This window comes from Saccopteryx leptura, chromosome 2 (assembly GCF_036850995.1).
Source record: "Saccopteryx leptura isolate mSacLep1 chromosome 2, mSacLep1_pri_phased_curated, whole genome shotgun sequence".
In the NCBI taxonomy this organism is placed as follows: Eukaryota; Metazoa; Chordata; class Mammalia; order Chiroptera; family Emballonuridae; genus Saccopteryx; species Saccopteryx leptura.
In genome coordinates this window covers 133119358-133140609 of record NC_089504.1, presented here as the reverse complement: position 1 = coordinate 133140609, position 21252 = coordinate 133119358, and the positions used below count along the sequence as shown (strand labels likewise).

Genomic DNA, 21252 nt, shown 5'->3' with positions numbered 1-21252 from the left:
ATGCCTTCAGCAAAGGGTCACTGGCTCAGCTGGAGCCCTCCAGTTAAGGCACATATGAGAAAGCAATCAATAAACTAAGCTGGCATGCGCATCAAAGAACTGATACTTCTCATCTCTCTCCCTTCTTGTCTGTCCCTACCTGTTGTGTGTGTCTCTCTCTCTCTCTCTCTCGCAAAAAAAAAAAAAAAAAAAGTTTCAAGAGACAATGAATGACATTCCATATTTTTTTAAAAGGCTCGCTACAGCAATATGATGTAACAATTATAAACCTTTCAAACCTAATGACAGGCCATCAAAATATATGAAATAAAACCCAACAAAATTGAAAGGAGATACAGATAATTTTACAATAATAGTTGGAGACTTTAATAACTCACACACAATAATGGATAGAATGGTCACACAGAAGATAGGAAATAAAAAATTTAACAAAGAAACCACTTAGATGTAACAAACATAAAAAACTATCCAAAATAGCAGCATATATATTCTTCTCAAATGTATTTGGAAGATCTTCCAGGATAGACCATAAGTTAGGCCACAAACTAAGTCTCAAAAGATTTTAAAACAGATATCATACAAAGTATCTGGGGTTTTTTTTAAGTATTTTATTTTTTTATTTATTTTAGAGAGGCGAGAGTGAAAGAGAAGGGGGGTTAGACAAGCAGGAAGCAATCAACTCCTGTATGTGCCTTGACCAGGCAAGCCTGGCCTGTCGAACCAGTGACCTCAGCGTTCCAGGTCAAGGCTTTTATCCACTGCACCACCACAGGTTAGGCCAAAGTATCTCTTCTGACCATAACAGGATAAAGTTAGAAATCAGTAACAGAAGGAAAATTGACAAAATTGTAGAAACTGAACAAGACACTTTTAAACAACCAATGGGATCAAAGGAGAAATAAAAAGGGAAATTAGAAAATACTCAGGAATGAATGAAAACAAAAACATGTATCAAAATTTATGGAATACAGTAAAAGTGGTACAAGGGGAAAATTTATAGCTATCAACACATTAAAAAAAGAAATTAGGCCCTGACTGGGTTGTTCAGTAGAAAGAACGTCATCCCAGCATACCAAGGTCATGAGTTCAATCCTTGGTCAGAGCACATACAAGAAGCAACCAATGAGTGCACAACTAAGTGGAAAAACAAGCTGATCCCCCCCACCACCACTTCCTCTCAAATCAGTGAGGAAAAAAAAAAATTTTTTTTTTTGTATTTTTCTGAAGCTGGAAACAGGGAGAGACAGTCAGACAGACTCCCGCATGCGCCCGACCGGGATCCACCCAGCACGCCCACCAGGGGCGATGCTCTGCCCACCAGGGGGCGATGCTCTGCCCCTCCGGGGCGTCGCTCTGCTGCGCCCAGAGCCACTACAGCGCCTGGGGCAGAGGCCAAGGAGCCATCCCCAGCGCCCGGGCCATCTTTGCTCCAATGGAGCCTCAGCTGTGGGAGGGGAAGAGAGAGACAGAGAGGAAGAGGGGGGGGTGGAGAAGCAAATGGGCGCTTCTCCTATGTGCCCTGGCCGGGAATCAAACCCGGGTCCCCCCGCACGCCAGGCCGACGCTCTACCGCTGAGCCAACCGGCCAGGGCCAGAAAAAAATTTTTAAGAAAAAAAAAAAAAGAAAGAAATGAGGGCCATGGCTGCTAATTCAGCCAGTTAGAGAGCATCATCCTGAAACACCAAGATTGCAAGTTCGATGCCTGGTCAGAGCACACATGGGAGGCAACCAGTGAATGCACAACCAAGTGGAACAAAAAATGAATACACTCCTCTCTCCCCCTTCCTCTATCTCTCTAAAATCAATTTAAAAGAAAAAGAAGAAAATTATATCAAAATAAGGCAAAAACAATACAAAAAAAGAAAATTACAGACAAATATCCCTGATGAACATAGATATAAAAATTCTTTTTTTGTGTGTGACAGAGACAGAGAGACAGATAGAGACAGACAGGAAGGGAGAGAGATGAGAAGCATCAACTCTTCATTGCAGCTCCTTAATCTTCTTATAGTTGTTGATTGCTTTCTCATATGTGCCTTGGCTGGGAGGCTGCACCAGAGCGAGTGACCCCTTCCAAGTGACCTGGGGCTCAAGCCAGCGACCCTGCACTCAAGCTGGTGAAACCCTCGCTCAAGTAGGATGAGCCCTTGCTCAAGCTGGTGATTTCGGAGTTTCAAACCTAGGTCCTCCGCGTCCCAGTCCAATGCTCTATCCACTGCGCCACTGCCTGGTCAGGCAATACAAAAATTCTTAACAAGGCCCTGGTCAGTTGGCTCAGTGGTAGAGCATTGGCCTAGCATATGGATGTCCTGGGTTCAATTCCCAGTCCGGGCACACAGAAGAAGTGACCACCTGCTTCTCCATTCCTCCCCCTACTGCCCGCAGCCATGGCTTCATTGGTTCAAGAGCATCAGTCCTGAGTGCTGAGGATGGCTCTGTGGAGCTTCTAACTCAGGCACTAAAAGTAGCTTGGTTGCAAGCATGGCCCTAGATGGGGGCTGCCAGGTAATCCTGGCTGGGATGCATGCAGAAGTTTGTCTCTGTATCTCCCCTCCTCTCACTTAGAAAAGAAGAAAAAAAAATTCTTAATATTAGCAAACCAAATTCAATAATTCATTTAAAAGATCATATACCATAAGCAAGGATATATTTCAGAGATGCAGGATGGTTCAATATCTGCAAATCAATCAACAAAATACATTACATTACCAAAACAATGAATAAATATTACATGACCTCAATAGAAGCAGAAAAAAACATTTTGACAAAATATAACATCCATTTATGATAAAAACTCTCAACAAAGTGGGAATAAAGGGAACCTATTTCAATATAATAAAAGCCATGTATGACAACCCCACAACTAACATCAAACTCAATAATGAAAAGCTAAAAGCTTATCCTCTAAGATCAAGAACAAGACTGGAATGTCCACTCTTACTACTTTTATTCAACACAGTATTAGAAGTCCCTGTCACAGCAATCAGACAAGAAAAAGAAAAGGCCTTCAAACTGGAAAGAAGCAAAACTGTCAGTTACCGATGACATGATACAACATATAAATAACCTAAAAGACTACCAAAATAACTTTTTGTGTGTGTTTAACAGAGTGACATTTAGGAACAGGCAGACAGGTAGGGAGAGAGATGAGAAGCATCAATTCTTCATTGCAGCACTTTAGTTTTTCATTGATTGCTTTCTCATATGTGCCCTGACCAGGGGGGCTACAGCAGACTGAGCAATCCCTTGCTTAAGCCAGTGACCTTGGGTTCAAGCTGGAAAGCTGTGCTCAAACCAGATGAGCCCATGCTCAAACCGATGACCTCAGGGTTTCGAACCTGGGTCCTGTGTCCCAGTCCAAAGCTCTATCCACTGCATCACTGCCTGGTCAGGCCCAAATCAACTTTTTTCTTTTTTTTACAGAGACAGAGAGAGAGTCAGAGAGAGGGATAGATAGGGACAGACAGACAGGAACGGAGAGAGATGAGAAGCATCAACCATTACATTTTTCATTGCGACATCTTAGTTGATCATTGATTGCTTTCTCATATGTGCCTTCAGCAGACCGAGTAACCCCTTGCTCGAGCCAGTGACCTTAGGTCCAAGATGGTGAGCCTTGCTCAAACCAGATGAGCCCGCGTTCAGGTTGGTGACCTCAAGGTCTCAAACCTGGGTCCTCCACATCCCAGTCCGACGCTCCATCCACTGAGCTACCGCCTGGTTAGGCCCCAAAAAACTATTAAAACTAGTAAAAGAATTCAGTAAAGTTACAAGATTAAAAAATAATATATACGTATATAAAATATATATGTATATAAAAATATACAGAAATCAGTGGTATGTCTATACACTAATAACAAATTATCACAAAAAGAAATTAAGAAAACAATCCCATTTACAATTAAAAAAAAAAAACCCTCCATAGGAATAAATTTAACCAAGGAGGCAAAAGACCTGTTATACTCTGAAAACTGTAAGACATTAATAAAAGAAACTGAAGATGATACAAATAAATTATAAGATATATTCATGAACTGGAAGAATTAATGTTTTCTATATGTCCATATTACGTCCTAAGCAATCTACAGATTCGGCACAATCCCTACCAAACTACCAATGGCATTTTTCACAGAACTAGAAAAAAATAACTCTAAAATTTATATAAAAGACTCTCAATTATCAAAGCAATCTTAAGAAGAAAAAAGTTGGAGGTATCATGATCCCAGATTTCATAGTATACTACAAAGTTATATAATCAAAACAGTATGGTACTGGCAAAAAACAGACATACACAGTTCAATGGAACAGAATAGAAAGCCCAGCAATTAACCCACACTCATATGGTTAATAAATCTATTTCTAATCAGGCAGGAATATGCAATGAAGGAAAGACAGTCTCGTTGAGAAAATTAGACAAATACATGCAAATAAATGAAACTAGACTACTTTCTTATGCCATATACAAAAATATTTAAATGTAAGACCTGCCTGGCCTGTGGTACAGTGGATAGAGCATCAACCTAGACGCTGAGGTCCCTGGTTCAAAACACTGGGCTTGCCTGGTCAAGGCACATACGACAAGCAACAAGCAAGTAAAGAAGAGCTAAAGTGAAGTAACTATACTTCTCACCCCTCCCTTAAAATCAGTAAATAAAATCTTAATAAATAAATATCATTTATTTATTAAACGTAAGACTTGAAACCATAAAAATATAGGCACTAGTTATTTCGGCATCAGTCTTAGCAATAATTTTGGATGTGTGTCTTCAGTCAAGAGCAACAAAAGCACAAATAAATAAATATGACTACATCCAACTAGAAAGCTTTTGCATATCAAGGAAACCATTAACAAAATGAAAAGACAACCTACTGAATGAAAAAAGATACTTACAAATGATATATTCAATAAAGGTTTAATATCCAAAACATATAAAGAACTCATACAAATAAACATCAAAAAAACACAAAGAATCCACTTTAAAAATGTGCCGAGAACCTGAATATATATTTCTGCAAAAAAAGATATACACATGGCCAAAAGGCATATGAAAAGATGTTCAACATCACTAAGCATCAGGGAAATGAAAATCAAAACCATGATATAGGCCCTGGCCCGTTGGCTCAGCAGTAGAGCGTCGGCCTGGCGTGCGGGGGACCCGGGTTCGATTCCCGGCCAGGGCACATAGGAGAAGCGCCCATTTGCTTCTCCACGCCCCCCCTCCTTCCTCTCTCTCTCTCTCTTCCCCTCCCGCAGCCAAGGCTCCATTGGAGCAGAGATGGCCCAGGCGCTGGGGATGGCTCCTTGGCCTCTGCCCCAGGCGCTAGAGTGGCTCTGGTCGCAGCAGAGTGTTGCCCCTGGTGGGCATGCCGGGTGGATCCCGGTCGGGCACATGCGGGAGTCTGTCTGAATGTCTCTCCCTGTTTCCAGCTTCAGAAAAATACAAAAAAAAACCAAAAACCATGATATATCATCTCACACCTGTCAGAATGGCTATCATCAAAAAGTCAACAAATAACAAATGTTGGCAAGGATGTGGGAAAAGAGAACCCTTCTGAACTGCTGGTAGGAGTGTAAACTGGAACAGCCACTACGAAAAACAGTATAGAGGTTCCTCAAAATATTAAAAATAGAACTATCATATGATTGAATGATTCCACTTATAAGTACATACCCAAAAGAATCAAAAGTTCTTGACGAGCTATTTGTAGACCCCTGTTCATAGCAGCATTATTCACAATCGTTATTAAAACTTGGGCCTGACTAGGTGGTGACGCAGTGGATTGAGCATCAGACTGGGATGTGGAGGACCCAGGTTTGAGACCCCGAGGTCGCCAGCTTGAGCGCAGGCTCATCTGGTTTGAGCAAGGCTCACCAGCTTGAGCCCAAGGTCACTAGCTCAAGCCAGGGGTCACTCGGTCTGCTGTAGCCCCCAGGTCAAGGAACATGTGAGGAATCAATCAATGAACAACTAAGGAACTGCAACGAAAAATTGATGTTTCTCATTTCTCTCCCTTCCTGTCTATCTGTCTGTCCCTATCTGTCCCTCTCTCTGACTCTGTCTCTGCCACAAAAAAAAAAAAAAAAAAAAAAATTGGAAGAAACTCAAGTGTCCATTGATGGAAGAATGAATAAACAAAATTGGTACATACATACATAATAGATAATTCAGCCTTTAAAAGGAATAAACGCCCTGGCCGGTTGGCTCAGTGGTAGAGCGTCAGCCTAGCGTACGAAAATCCCGGGTTCAATTCCCGGCCAGGGCACACAGGAGAGGCACCCATCTGCTTCTCCACCCCTCCCCCTCTCCTTCCTCTCTGTCTCTCTCTTCCCCTCCCGCAGCCAAGGCTCCACTGGAGCAAAAGATGGCCTGGGCGCTGGGGATGGCTCCTTGGCCTCTGCCCCAGGCGCTAGAGTGGCTCTGGTCATGACAGAGCAATGCCCCGGATGGGCAGAGCATTGCCCCCTGGTGGGCGTGCCGGGTGGTTCCCGGTTGGGCGCGTGCGGGAGTCTGTCTGCCTCCGCGTTTCCAGCATTCTAGGTTCTATTTCCAGCCAAGGCACACAGAAGAAGCACCCATCTGCTTCTCTACCCTTCCCCCTCTCCTTTCTCTTTGTTTCTCTCTTCCCTGCCCACAGCCAAGGCTCCACTGGAGCAAAGTTGGCCCCGGCACTGAGGATGGCTACATGGCCTCCGCTTCAGGCGCTAGAATGGCTCGAGTTGCAACAGAGCAACAGCCCTGATGGGCAAAGCATCACTCCCTGGTGGGCATGCCAGGTGGATTCTGTTCAGGCCCATTCAGGAGTCTGTCTCTCTGCCTTCCTGCTTCTCATTTCAGAAAAATACAAAAATAAATAAAACAAACAAACAAATAAAAGGATTAAAACTCTATAATATGCTATAATGTGGATGACACTAAAAGACATTATGCTAACTGAAATAAGGCAGTAACTAAAACATAAATATTAACTGATTCCACTTATATGAGGTATCTTAACAGTAGTGAAAATCATAAACACAGCAAGTATAATAGTTATTACTGGGGCGGAGGTCAGAGGAAATGGAGTTATTGTTTAATGTGTATAGAGTTGCAGCTTTACAAGATGAAGAGTTATAAGAATATATGGTAATGGTGGTGACAAAACAATATGAATGTATTGAATTCCACTGAACATTATAGCTAAAAATAGTTAAGATGGTAAATTTTATTCATATTTCATCACACACACACAAAAAGAAGGTAATCCTGTCATTTGCAACAAAATAGATGAACCTTTGGCTAAGTAAAATTAGACACAGAAAGACAAATACTGCATGATCACACTTATTGAGGAATCTAAAATAGTCACTAGAGAGACACAGTAGAACATAGTTGTTGCCAGGGTCTGGGGGAGAGGGAGACAAGGACATATTAGTCAAAGGGTACAAAGACTTTACTATACAGCACAATGCCTATAGTTAACAATATAGTACTGTATACTTAATTCCTTCTTGGCCTTTAGGCTAAAATCAGTGAGTACTGTTCACTTAAAAATTTATTTAAGTGTCCTATCACCAAAAAAAAAAAAAAGTTGCAGCAATCTATACCAATGGTATAAGGAAATAAAAATAAGGTTGTGCCTATCTAAAATTCATTCCTGAACATTTTATACCTTATGACTATTTGTGATTGCAGCTAGTCCAAAAGCAAATTTTAGAAATTTTGGTGAGGTTTTATATGAAATTTAAAAATGGCCTGACCTGTAGTGGTGCAGTGGATAAAGCATCGACCTGGAAATGCTGAGGTCCCCGGTTCGAAACCCTGGGCTTTCCTGGTCAAGGCACATATGGAAGTTGATGCTTCCAGCTCCTCCCCCCTTCCCTCTCTCTGTCTCTCTCTCTCCTCTCTCTCCCTCTCACCTCTCTAAAAATGAATAAATATGGCCCTGGCCGGTTAGTTCAGTGGGAGAGCGTTGGCCTGCCGTGCAGGAGTCCCAGGTTCGATTCCCGGCCAGGGCACACAGGAGAAGCACCCGTCTGCTTCTCCCCCCTCCACCCCTCCTTCTTCTCTGTCTCTCTCTTCCCCTCCCGCAGCCAAGGCTCCACTGGAGCAAAGTTTGCCCGGGCACTGAGGATGGCTCTGTGGCCTCTGCCTCAGGCGCTAGAATGGCTCTGGTTGCGACAGAGCGACACCCCAGATGGGCAGAGCATTGCCCCCTGGTGGGCATGCCGGGTGGATCCCAGTTGGGTGCATGTGGGAGTCTGACTGCCTCCCCGTTTCCGGCTTCAGAAAAATACAAAAAATAAAATAAAATAAAAAATCCTGACCTGTGGTGGCGTAGTGGATAAAGCGTCAACCTGGAAATGCTGAGGTCCCTGGTTCAAAACCCTGGGCTTGCCTGGTCAAGGCACATATGGGAGTTGATGCTTCCAGCTCCTCCCCCCTTCTCTCTCACTGTCTCTCTCTCTCCTCTCTCTCCCTCTCTCTCCCCATCTCTCCCTCTCTAAAAAAAAATAAATTAAAAAAAATTTTTTAAATAAAAATTAAATAAAAAAATAAAAATAAAAATGAATAAAATTTTTTTTAAAACACTTTTTTTTTTTTTTTTTTTTTTTTACAGAGGAGAGGGAGAGACAGAGAGAGAGAAGGGGGGAGGAGCTGGAAGCATCAACTCCCATATGTGCCCTGACCAGGCAAGCCCAGGGTTTCGAACCGGCGACCTCAGCATTTCCAGGTCGACGCTTTATCCACTGCGCCACCACAGGTCAGGCTAAATTTTTTTTTAAATAAATAAATAAAAATAAAAATTGTCCATATGCTCTCAAGTTTCCAGTGAACCCTAAGCAAACTCATTTTCTGCAACTCATTTTACTCAGAAGAAAATTAAGTTTTATCAGTCTGGATTTGATAAATGCAGGGAATATTTTTAAATAAACTTTCTGACATTATGGAAAAAAGGAATAATTCCATTATTTTTTTTCCTACTCTTTTTTTTTTATTCATTTTAGAGAGGAGAGAGAGAGAGAGAGAGAGAGAGAGAGAAGAGAGAGAGAAGGGGGGAGGAGCTGGAAGCATCAACTCCCATATGTGCCTTGACCAGGCAAGCCCAGGGTTTCGAACCGGTGACCTCAGCATTTCCAGGTCAACGCTTTATCCACTGAGCCACCACAGGTCAGGCCTAATTCCATTATTTATAAGTAAGACTTTGAAAGACAACTTTAGACTTCTATATAAAAACAAAATTCTAAAAAGCAGGTAATGTCAAAGACAAAATTATGGTATAAGCTCTAATCTTGTAACTTTTATCTTTTCTCTAGCAGAAGATAACTGCTGTGACTCAGAAAAGCCACATTTTCCCTCACAGCCTCCACACAGAAAATACTCAACAAATGTTGCTGACCAAATGACTGTATCACAAGAGTTTCAAAACACAAAACACTGTTACCACCTACAGCCATTGACTCTGGGCCAGAACACAAAATATGAAGTTGGAAGTCTTGACTATTGCAAAACTACAAAAAGGGAACTTCCAAACCTAGGGTACATATCCACTTTTGGTATATTCACTGCTACAATAAAAAAAAGGGGGGGGAGGGCCTGACCAGTCAGTGGTGCAGTTGATAGAGTGTCAGCCTGGGATGCTGAGGACCCAGGTTCAAAACCCTCAGGTCACCCGGCTCAAACACAGGCTCATCCAGCTTGAGTGTGGGATCCCAGACATGACCCCATAGTTGCTGGCTTGAAGCCCAAGGTCGCTGACTTGAGCAAGGGGTCACTAGCTTGGCTGGAGCACCCCCCTTGCCTCCTCCCTCTCCCCTCATCAAGGCACATATGAGAAAGCAATCAATGAATAACAAGGTGCTTCAACTATGAGTTGATGCTTCTCATCTTTCTCCCTTCCTGTCTATCTGTCTCTGACTGTCCCTCTCTCTCTCTCTCAAAAACAAAAACAAAAAAAAGGGCCCTGACCAGTTGACTCAGTGGTAGAGTGTTGGCCCAGCGTGTGAAAGTCCCAGGTTTGATTCCTGGTCAGGGCACACAGGAGAAAAAACCATTTGCTTCTCCACCCATCCCCCTGCAGCCACAGCTCACTCAAGCAAAGTTAGCCCTGGGTGCTGAGGATGGTTCCACAGCCTCACCTCAGAGCTAAATTAGCTCAGTAGTCAAGCAACAGAGCAACAGCCCCAGTTGAGCAGAGCACCGCCCCATAGGGGGATTGCCAGATGAACTCCAGTTGGGGTACATGCAGGAGTCTGTCTCTCTGCCTCCCACCTGTCACTTAGTAATAATAATAATAATAGTAATAATAAAAAAGGAAAAGGAAATGGTTTGTTTGTTCCATAGGCTGACAGCAATAATTCTTACCCTCCAATTCCGAATTCGTTTGAGCCTGTTGGGGGTTTTCTCCAGAATCTGTAGAAATTCATGTGTCAGTTCTATAAATAAAATAGAACATTTAAAAGAAAAACTCACAGAGAGACAGAAATAATGAAACAAGAATAACCTCAACTAACTATTTTCATCTGAATCAAGTCACCTTTGACCAGACAAGTGACACATCAAGATCAAGTGTTTTTAAAGGACCCTTACTCTAAAACTTACCATCTAAAAGTTCCAAGGTCACAGTGGCGTCAACATACTCCCACCAGTGCTTCCCATCAGTTGAGACTGGGATCTCCCAGTTGGACCACTTGCAAGCCAGATGAATGCAGACACAGGCCACTACAGGAGGTGTGTACTGCAGGCTAAATGTGGTCAAATGCAGGCTGACATCAGAGGAAAGGAAACAAGAGAGTATCATGAGCTCTGAATTCTGAACCCAAAGTTAAAACTCTCCATTAAAAAAAATAAAAAGTAAAAAAAAAAAAAAAACCATTGGCAAGCAAGAATGGTAAGAAATATCCAGTGCTCTGACCCAGCACTAAACATTATTTTCCATTAACCTACCTGCTCAGATCACATTTATAAATTTTCTAATTTGTTTTTTTTTTTCTTTTCCAAGTGAGAGGAGGGGAGATAGAGAAACAGACTCCCGCATGTGCCCTGACTGGTATACACCTGGCAACACCTGTCTGGGGCCGATGTTCTGCCCATCTGAGGCCATACTCACAACTGAGCTATTTTTAATGCCTGAGGCAGAGGCTCCATGGAGCCAATGTGCTTGAACCTATCGAGCTACAGCTGCAGGAGGGGAAGAGAGGGGAAAAGAGAGAGAGAGAGAGAGAGAGAGAAAGAGAAGGGCAAGAAGGAGGAGTACAGAGACATATGGTCATTTCTCCTGTGTGCCCTGACCAGGAACTGAATCCGGGACAACCACACACTATGTTGACACTCTATTGCTGAGCTAACCAGCCAGGGCCTATAAAATTTCTGACTAGACATCATTCAATCTACATAACAGAACCAACCAACAAAAAAAAAATCCCTGAAAACTGAAACAAACTGGATACTGTTTTTAAAAACAAGGATTAATTATTTTGAGAACAAGCTCAGAATTTAAGGAAAATTATAAGATTTTTGAAATGTATAATTCCTAAATCAAATGCTTAAGGAAATACATTAAAAATTATCTTATTTCTTGCCAATCATAGGTCTGGTCTTTTAAAAATAATTAATAGACAATCACTCTATCAAGTGTGAATATGTTTGACTGATGGTTTATTTAAAAAATTTCTCCTATCAGTCTATGAAAATTACTTACCCCTGACATTCATTACGAGTATCTTTGGGCCCTGGCCAACTGGCTCAGTGGATAGAGCATTGGCCCAGTGTACAGATGTCCTAGGTTCGATCCCCAGTCAGGGCACACATGAGAAGCGACCATCTGCTTCTCTTCCCCTTCCTTTCCCCCTTCTCTCTCTTCACCCCTCATAGCCGGCGGCTCAACTGGTTCGAGAGTCGACCCTGGGTGGTGAGGACAGCTTGGCTGACCAAGCACAGGCCCCAGACAGGAGTTGCCAGGTGGATCCCGGTAAGGGTGTATGCTGAAATCTATCTCCCTTCTTCTCATTTAGAAAAAAAAAAGGAATATCTTTGGTTTCTACAACCAACCATAGGCTGGAGATGAGAATGAATAAGTTATTTTGGTGATATAAATTATGTATTAATTTTTTCTTTAAAAAGGGAAAAAGAAATAGTATTACAACTCTTTATACATATATATGCCCATTTATCTGGGAGTATGGAAAAAACAAGGAGTCTTTTAAAATATCCTAATTTCAGAATCCTCTGAGAGTTTTATAGCCACTGTCAACAAATTTCAAGTTTACCAACTTTCAGAACTATGCTCTTGGATATTTTAAGCCCAGTAACATGCAGAATTAAGTAGGTTATCAATCAGTAGTAAATAATTACACCACCTTAACAAATTAAAAAAGCACTATGGAAATATAAAATATTACATGAAAACTGCATAAAATTCAATATTTACCAGAGAATTGTCTGTAACATACTGAATTAAAGATCTCTTCTTGGGTCTTTGGGTTCTAGTTTACTAAGTGCCAGACCGGACATCTTTCCACATGCCTCTCAAAAAGTAACAATCCCACCCCAAGTGAAGTCCTATCCCACAAATACAAAGGAAAAATATTAAAATATAAACCTGTTGGTTGCCATGAAGTAAGAAGTCTGTGCTAAGTCCTTGCTTGCTATAAAAAAAAGGTGGGGAAAGGGAAAAAATTATTAGTTCCATTTATTCTCAATAATAAATTAGTAAGCATTTAATATTTGCAAATATAGTGCTAATATACAGAATACAGCGGTAAAAGAGGTTGACCACCCAAAGTTTACCATCTACCAAAGACAGATTAGCAATTTTTAATTAATAATTGGATTGCTTCCACACCTAGAAACTCAAGCTTATTCTGTACACCAAGTAACTGACACTTGTTTCAAGTGCAATTCCTGTGCATTCACCTTATAGTTTGACTCAGTATATTTATTTTGAAATGGATGCAAGTATTTTTAGCAAGTAACCCAGAGATTCTGATACAAGGGTCCACTGAGAAACATTAACCTAGGGGATAAATTTATTTAGAGGTAAAATTAGAATCCAGAAGGTCTTGATGTCTGGGAAAAGAGATTTGTGCTTTAAAAAAATTTAACCCTGAAATAATCAAATAACAAATTATATCGCCCTGGCCAGATAGCTCAGTAGGCTAGAGCATCGTCCTGAAGAACAGCGGTTGCCAATTCGATCCTCAGTTAGGGCACATAGAGGAATAGATTGATGCTCCTCTCTCTCTACCCCTTCCTCTATCTCTAAAATCAATAAAATAAACATTAAAAAAGTTACTTAATATTACCAAAAGAAATATCCTTCTTCCAAAACAAAACAACTCTTCTGGATGCCAAAGCAAATTTTAACCTTCCTTTGATTAAATATACTGTATTAGCATATATCCATTTCTGTTTAAGTCTACCTATGCTCAACGTAAACAATTTAATGCTTGGCCCTGGCCGGTTGGCTCAGCAGTAGAGCGTTGGCCTAGCATGTGGAAGTCCTGGGTTCGATTCCCGGCCAGGGCACACAGGAGAAGCACCCATCTACTTCTCTACCCTTCCCCCTCTCCTTTCTCTTTGTCTCTTCCCCTCCCACAGCCAAGGCTCCATTGGAGCAAAGTTGGCCTAGGCGCTGAGGATGGCTCCATGGCCTCTGCCTCAGGCGCCAGAATGGCTCCGGTTACAAAGAAGCCCCAGAAAGGCAGAGCATCACCCCCTAATGGCTTGCCAGGTGGATCCCGGTTGGGCACTTCCTGGCTTCTCACTTCAAAAAACTAAAAACCAGGCCCTGGCCAGTTGGCTCAGTGGTAGAGCGTCGGCCTGGTGTGCAGAAGTCCTGGGTTCGATTCCCGGCCAGGGCACACAGGAGAGGCACCCATCTGCTTCTCCACCCCTCCCCCTCTCCTTCCTCTCTGTCTCTCTCTTCCCCTCCTGCAGCTAAGGCTCCATTGGAGCAAAGATGGCCCGGGCGCTGGGGATGGCTCTGTGGCCTCTGCCTCAGGCGCTAGAGTGGCTCTGGTCGCAACATAGCGACGCTCAGGATGGGCAGAGCATCGCCCCCTGGTGGGCAGAGCATTGCCCCTGGTGGGCGTGCCAGGTGGATCCCCGTCGGGCACATGCGAGAGTCTGTCTGACTGTCTCTCCCCGTTTCCAGCTTCAGAAAAATACAAAAATAAAATAAAATAAAATAAAAATAAACACCACCAAAAAAAACCAATTTAATGCTTTTAGGGAAAACTTTGAAATTTTCATATAAAACATTAGCAAAATTCAAATTAAGGCCAATTATCAGTTTGATATATAAAAGGCACTGAAATGCACAATGGTGTGATATTCTTGATACAACTATTTAAACTGAGTAAGAGAAAATAGGTTTCATGCAATTATAGCTACTAAAGTTAAAATAAAAAAAGTATTGTCAAAGGATTGTCAATCATGGAAAGAAGTTCAAATAATTTCCAAACATAGTCTTTAAGGTTTGGAACAGCCTAAGGTGAAGTGGATAGAGTGTCAGCCTGGGACACTAAAGCCCCAGGTTTGAAATCCTGAGGTCACCAGCTTGAGCACAGGCTCACCAGTTTGAGTATGGGATCATAGACATGACCCCATGGTCACTGGCTTGAGCCAGGGCTCAATGGTTTGGCTGGAGCCCCCTGGTCAAGGCACATATGAGAATCAATCAATGAACAACTAAGGCGCCACAACTATGAGTTGATGTTTCTCACCTCTGTCCCTTTCTCTTGCTTTAAAAAAAAAAAAAAGAAAAAAGGCCAGAACAATCAACCCTAGAATCAAGACCACCCACTCCCAAGACATACTGAAAAGTTGCTATTAGTTACTTATGATTCTGTGACTTTTCAAAATCTGCCAACTTTGACAAACACTGTCAAGAGGTTACTTCTTCTTTTTTTTTTAAGAGGTTACTTCTTTTAAAACAGATAATCCAAAAACATTAATTAGCAGCTGAGTTATATATTTGTACACAGCAATCTTAAGCCTCTAAATGGTAAAAAAAAAAAAAAAAAAAAAAATAGGAGTACCATCTCAAGCTGGGATTTCTTACCTCGAACAAGTTGAGTGCACTTTACCACATGTGTATGTGGGTGATCAATTGTTAGTTCAAAGCCTTAAAAAAAAGGAACTGGTTAAAAAACAAGTATTTGAGACATTTTATACTTCTTTTACCTAAGTCATCATTAAAGGCCTCTCCCATTTTCCTATCCCGAAATTGGTGTTCAGAGGCTGAGTCACACAAAGTATACAGCATGGTCTTCTCTAAAAACACATCATTATTTCCAAAGATGCTTATATTTTGAGCTAGAAGATACCACTAAAATAATAAAGCTAATAGTCTCAAGACCCCTGAAAATTAATAACCTCTAAACTCAATACACAGTTTTATCCCTTTTCAACATACTAATTATAATAAGTACTAATCATTTTATCCACCCTCAAGTCTTTACCAAAATTAATAAAAAAGGATCAGCGTGACTACAGAAATTTTTTTAGTTTCTCTTTTCACATAAGTAAATAAAATTATCTAGATAAAGATATTCTATTGGACTTGACTTGGGGTGATGAACATACAATACAGTGTAAAGATGATGCATTGTAGAATTGTGTCCTTGAACCCTGTACAATTTTGTTAACCAGTGTCACCACCCAAATAAATTCAATAAAAAGGAAACAAACAAAAAAAGAAATTCTATTGAGAAATTTATGTAACAAATAATTCTTAAAGGGTAACTGATTCTTGAAAATTAGATCTTACTAGTTTCCACATTAAAATATTAATAAAAATTTATTACACCAGAAAAATACCAGTCTCTGAAAATATGGTTACAATGGAAATAATTTATTTAAAGTAAAAAGCTGGTCCTGGTCGGCGGGCTAAGTGGACAGAGCATCAGCCCAGCATGCTGATGTCCCAGGTTCAATCCCCAAGCAGGGCACAGAAGTGACCATCTGGTTCTCTTCCCTTCCCTTTCCCCCTTCTCTCTCAGCCCCTCTTGAAGCCAGTGGCTCAACTGGTTCCCAGGCATTGAGGATAGCTTGGTTGAATCAAGCATTGTCCCCAGACGGGGATTGCCAGGTGAATCCTGGTCAGGGCATACACAGGAGTCTGTCTCACTATCTCCCCCCTCCTCTCACTTAAAAAAAAAAAAAAAGTTAATTAGCAGAGCCTGACTGGTGGTGGCACAGTGGATAGAGCATTGACCTAGGATGCTGAGGACCCAGGTTTGAAACCCCAAGGTCGCTGGCTTGAGCCCAAAGGTCACTGGCTTGAAGCCCAAGATCAATGCTTGAGCAAGGGGTCACTGGTTCGGCTAGAGCCCCCCGATCAATGCACATGAGAAGCAATCAATGAACTAAAGTGACACAACTATGAGCTGATGCTTCTCATCTCTCTCCCCTCCTGTCTGTCTGGCTCTGGCTCTCTCTCTCTCTCTCTCTAAAAAACAAAAACTTAGCAGAAATTGATTTCAGAGGTAGACTTTAAAGAACTCACTGAGTATATGCACATATGTGTATATACATGTACATATATATGCAATAAAATACAGCTGTACCAGTAACTTTCCAACACAGCTCATGAAATCTTCCCCTTCCTAAAGAGAAAAATGATAGCCCAAAAGAACTAGAACTAGAAAAAAAAAACCTTTGTTTTCCATATTTGCTAAGCTTTTTAAGGCATTTCTCTGATGAATAATAGATAACAGGATATCATTAGGATTGCCCATGAACAGCTATAAAGCAGATGCTCAAAAAACTTCATTTCAATGTCACTTTATTATGTTGATAAGACAAAAAATATTGATTCCTAAATGAGACAAAGAAAAACCTGATTCCCAGCTGGGACCACTATCTATGTGAAGTTTGCATGTTCTCCCTATGTCTGCATGGGTTTTCTCCAGGTACTCTGTTCCCTCCTGAATCCCAAAGATGTGCATACTATGTAAATTGTCCCAGTCTGAGTATGGGAGTGAGCTCACCCTGAATTGACAGGCATCCTGTCAGGGTGGGTTCCTGCCTTGTGCTCTGCGCTACTAGAAAAGATTTCCAGCAATCCATGACCCTGAGCTGAAATACCCAAGTTGGAAAATCATTATCTTGTTTTTATTAATCTTTCTTAAATGTACGTATAAGTCACATTTAACTCAATGTATAATATTATAAATGTTTTGGCCCTGGCCGGTTTGCTCAGTGGTAGAATGTCAGCCCGGAGTGTGGATGTCCCGGGTTTGATTCCTGGTCAGGGTGCATAGAAGCTACCACCTGCTTCTTCACTTCTCCCCGTACCCTCCTTTCTCTCGCTCCCTTCTGCAGCCATGACTCAGTTGGAGGAAGCTGGCCCCAGGCACTGAGGATGGCTCCATGGCCTCGCCTCAGGCATTAAAATCACTAAAATCGCTCAGCTGCTGAATAACGGCCCCCAATGGGCAGAGCATCACCCCATAGAGGGCTTGCTGAGTGGATCCCGGTCAGGTGTGTATGAGTCTGTCTCTCTGCCTCCCCATTTCTCACTTAAGAAAAAAAAATAAAAAGGAGTGTTTTAGATATTAATTTACAAGTTTGGTGATGTTTTTGTGACCAGAAATAAACCATAGGAGCCTAGCTTTTATTTATATCAATTAGCCTAAACTAAAATAATTTTGTTACTTATCATTTCACTTTGTTTTTAATTTTTTTTAAATATTTTCTTTATTGATTTTTAGAGAGAGAGGAGTAATAGAGAGAGAAAGAGAGAGAGAGAGAGAGAGAGAGAAGGGGGAGGAGCAGGAAGCATCAACTCCCGTATGTGCCTTGACCAGGCAAGCCCAAGGTTTCGAACCGGCGACCTCAGTGTTCCAGGTCGACGCTTTATCCCACTGCGCCACCACAGGTCAGGCTATTTCACTTTGTTTTTAATTTTTTTAATTTATTTTTTGATAGAGGGGGAGAGAGAAAGACAAGAGGAGAAGTGGGATGCAAAAACTCGCAGTAGTTGCTTCCCATATGTGCCTTGACCAGGCAAGCCCAGGGTTTCAAACCAGCGACCTCAGCATTCCAGGTGGACACATTATCGACTGTGCCACCACAGGTCAGGCTCATTATTTATTATTTCACTTAAAGTTTCCAAGAACCTATTGATGAAGTTAAGTGAGGACTTACTGTAGCTTGAATTCTTCCACCTCCACTCTGCTGTTCTAAACTCTGATTACCAGTTTAAAAACAAATATTATCTAAATATAATACAAACTATAGAAAAAGCCAAAGAAGGGAGAGTTCTTTAAACAGTAGTTTCTGCTGTTATAAGAAATATTTTTTAAAATGTTTATTGATTTTAGAGAGAGAGGGAGGTAAATATATAGAGAGACACAGGAACATCAATCTGTTCCTGTATATGCCCAAACTGGGGAACGAACTAGCAATCTCTATACTTCAGGACGATGTTCTAACCAACCAAGCTATCCGGTCAGGGTCTGCTATCAGAAAATTAAAAGCTGCCAAACATTAAAAAGTAAATTATGAATCCCAGATGAAAAAAAAAAAAGACTGCTAACCGCTATTTCAAAGGTCAGCTGTGCCTTCATTCTTTCTTTTGTACAGGCTAGGATAAAATGAGCTTTACAATCTATAAATTTGCAAAACCTTTCCAAGACATTTTCCTCCTGTTTCCCATTCTGGAAATTTAAAAATTGTACCACTTTACATGTATATTTCTTTAATGTTCTGAAGGAAAATAAACTTACCTAAAGTCTGCAGAATTATGCTTTCTAATATCACCAGATCTTGAACTTGTTGCAGGTAAACCTGCAAGTGAGAAGACACAGGAGGTAAAATATATAGAAAGTGTAAGCAACTCTAACAACCTCTCCCAGAAAGAAAAGCCAAAGCCACAAGAGGCAGGGGTGGAGTTACGAGGTAGAATAGGAACTGAAATTAATCTTTATCCCTATTCAATACAGATTGAAAGAAAAAAAAAGTGGTATACTGAGAGAAAACACTTTATTCATAAACACTTAACAAAAAAACCCTGAGATCTGGTTAATTTTCAGATTAACATTTTAGGTTTCTAAGGTTCATTTAATATAGACACAAGAAAACTAAAAATACACCTTCAATATCATCAAAATACATCTGAAATGCCTTCCTATAGACAATGTAGGCAATCTCAGACATTTGACTCCTGTTAAAACTTCCCCTTTGGTTTAATGCTAGATTTCTAAGAATTCACAGAAGAATTCAAAGGAAAAGGTAACAATAATAATGAAATTATCTCATTAATAATATTTTAATGTTGATTATATGCTAAAATGATAAATTAATTTTACTTTTTTAAATTAAGAATTTTAAATGAAGTTTAAAAATTATTCATTACATGACTCTCCTTACATTTCCACTGGACAGCACTGATCTAGAACTTTAAGAGAATGAGACCTGGGCCAGGAGTTAAGAGATTTATGTTGTAGTTAACTTTCCACCAACTTTATGATCTTAAGTCCAATAAGGACTTAAACTATGATAGTTCTCAGTTCCATACAGTAAAGGAACTATCTTCCCCAATCACCTTATAAGGAATAATAGACTCAGGTGAGAAGTTAAGTAAATATACTTCAGAGAAAAAAAAAAACAAACAGGCATTATTTTTTGGTTTATTTTTGTTAAAAATGTTTTATTTGGTCAATTCTATATACCAATGATATTTAGTAACCTGTCTCAAACTTAAGTTCAGAGCAATACTTCTTTACAAGAGCTACTGGTGTAGTTCAGAGAGAAAATGAAAGAAGACATTGCCATGCAGAACACTTAATTCACATAATTAGGAGCTATTATCAATACACACATGTACAAAATAAATACCCCCCAAAATAAAAACCACTTTCAGTAGAACATACAATTTCATTTACCTATTTGATTAAGGATGACTCATGTACCCACCAAGAGACTTAAATAATCTAGTAACAAAAATCTACAATATTTCTGCACTAGTAAATGTCAAACATCTCAAAATTCTCACTGACTTAAAAGCCAGGGGAGACTTTCCCTTCTTTAAGAAAGTCAAGGAAGAATGGAAGAAAAAAAAAGCCCTATGTATATGCATAGGATAAAGAGTTGGAAGAAAATACTATACTAGAACTGTAATCAGCAGTATTCTCCTAGAAGGAGGAGAAGAGATGCTTTAACTTTTACTTTAAATGATTCTTAAGTGTTTAGGTTCTTTTATAATGAGCATATATAACTTTTGTAATTTCTTGGAAAGTTCTCTTAGAAACAGCAAATGGTTAATATATATATACATGTATATGATAAAACACTATCGCCACATTTAAAGCAAGTGGAAAGTTAATAAAATGGAATATACTTGGAACATATTAAAATTAAAAAAACAAAATATATACATGTATGGCTTATTCACAGAAAAGAAGCTGGAAATAACAACGGTTCACTTATATATGTGATTCAAATTATATCCAGGTGATATATTTTCTTCTTTTTCTGCATTTTCCAATTTTACTACAATGAGTACAATTAGTTTCTGCCTACAGTGTTTTTGTTGATGAAAAATTAAACACTAAAAGGTTCCTGTGGCAGTCCCCATTTACACGTCAATAAATCAAAGTTACAAAATAAAGTTATGATCAAAATAAATTAAGAAAAACAGGTATATGTAATTAATCCCCTACCTCACTCCTAGTATCAGGAAGTGATTCTTGTGGATGGAGACAAGTATGTGCTACCTTGATGACGTGTTCCAGTTTTTTTGGCTGCTCCTCTACTTTAGCTGCTAGAAATAAAGCCGCTGGAGCCACAGACTGGATGAAGAGAAAATAAATCATATCATATTTATTACTTGTTTATTTCTAGATCAAGGTAGATCTAAAAAAAAAAAGAGTTCTTTGCTTACCTCAACTTCATCACCTTGTTTATGCTTTTTCCTGTATTTAAAATGTCCCCCCTCTCCTATCCATTAATCTACATCCACTTTGGAAAAACAATCCTTCAACAAACTCATTAAAAGCTACCTATCCAAGCCTGACTCTTGGTAGTATAGTGGGCAGAGCATCGACCTGGATGCTAAGGTCCCCAGTTCCAAACCCCGGGAAAGTCACTGGCTTGAGCATGGAATCAAACATGATCTCATGGTCACTGGCTTGAGCAACAGGTCATTGCCTTGGCTTGAGCCGCCCCCCCCCCCCCCCCGCACCTGTGAGAAGCAATCAATGAACAACTCAAGTGAAGCAACTAGGAGTTGAAGCCTCTCACATCTTCTCTCCCTCTCTCTAAAAA

General features: G+C 40.5%; 1 protein-coding gene across 1 annotated transcript in view; it reads right to left on the bottom strand.

Annotated features, from left to right (window-relative positions):
* The window catches only part of CCNT1 (cyclin T1), a 48625-nt gene that overhangs the window by 10381 nt on the left and 16992 nt on the right, over positions 1–21252 (bottom strand). Inside the window, exons 3-8 of the mRNA XM_066368827.1 lie at positions 20649–20777; positions 18714–18774; positions 15044–15106; positions 12581–12626; positions 10582–10745; positions 10345–10415 (exon numbers count right to left, since the gene is read on the bottom strand). Coding sequence (XP_066224924.1) covers positions 10345–10415; positions 10582–10745; positions 12581–12626; positions 15044–15106; positions 18714–18774; positions 20649–20777 — 534 coding nt within the window. The remainder of the gene's footprint in view (positions 1–10344; positions 10416–10581; positions 10746–12580; positions 12627–15043; positions 15107–18713; positions 18775–20648; positions 20778–21252) is intronic.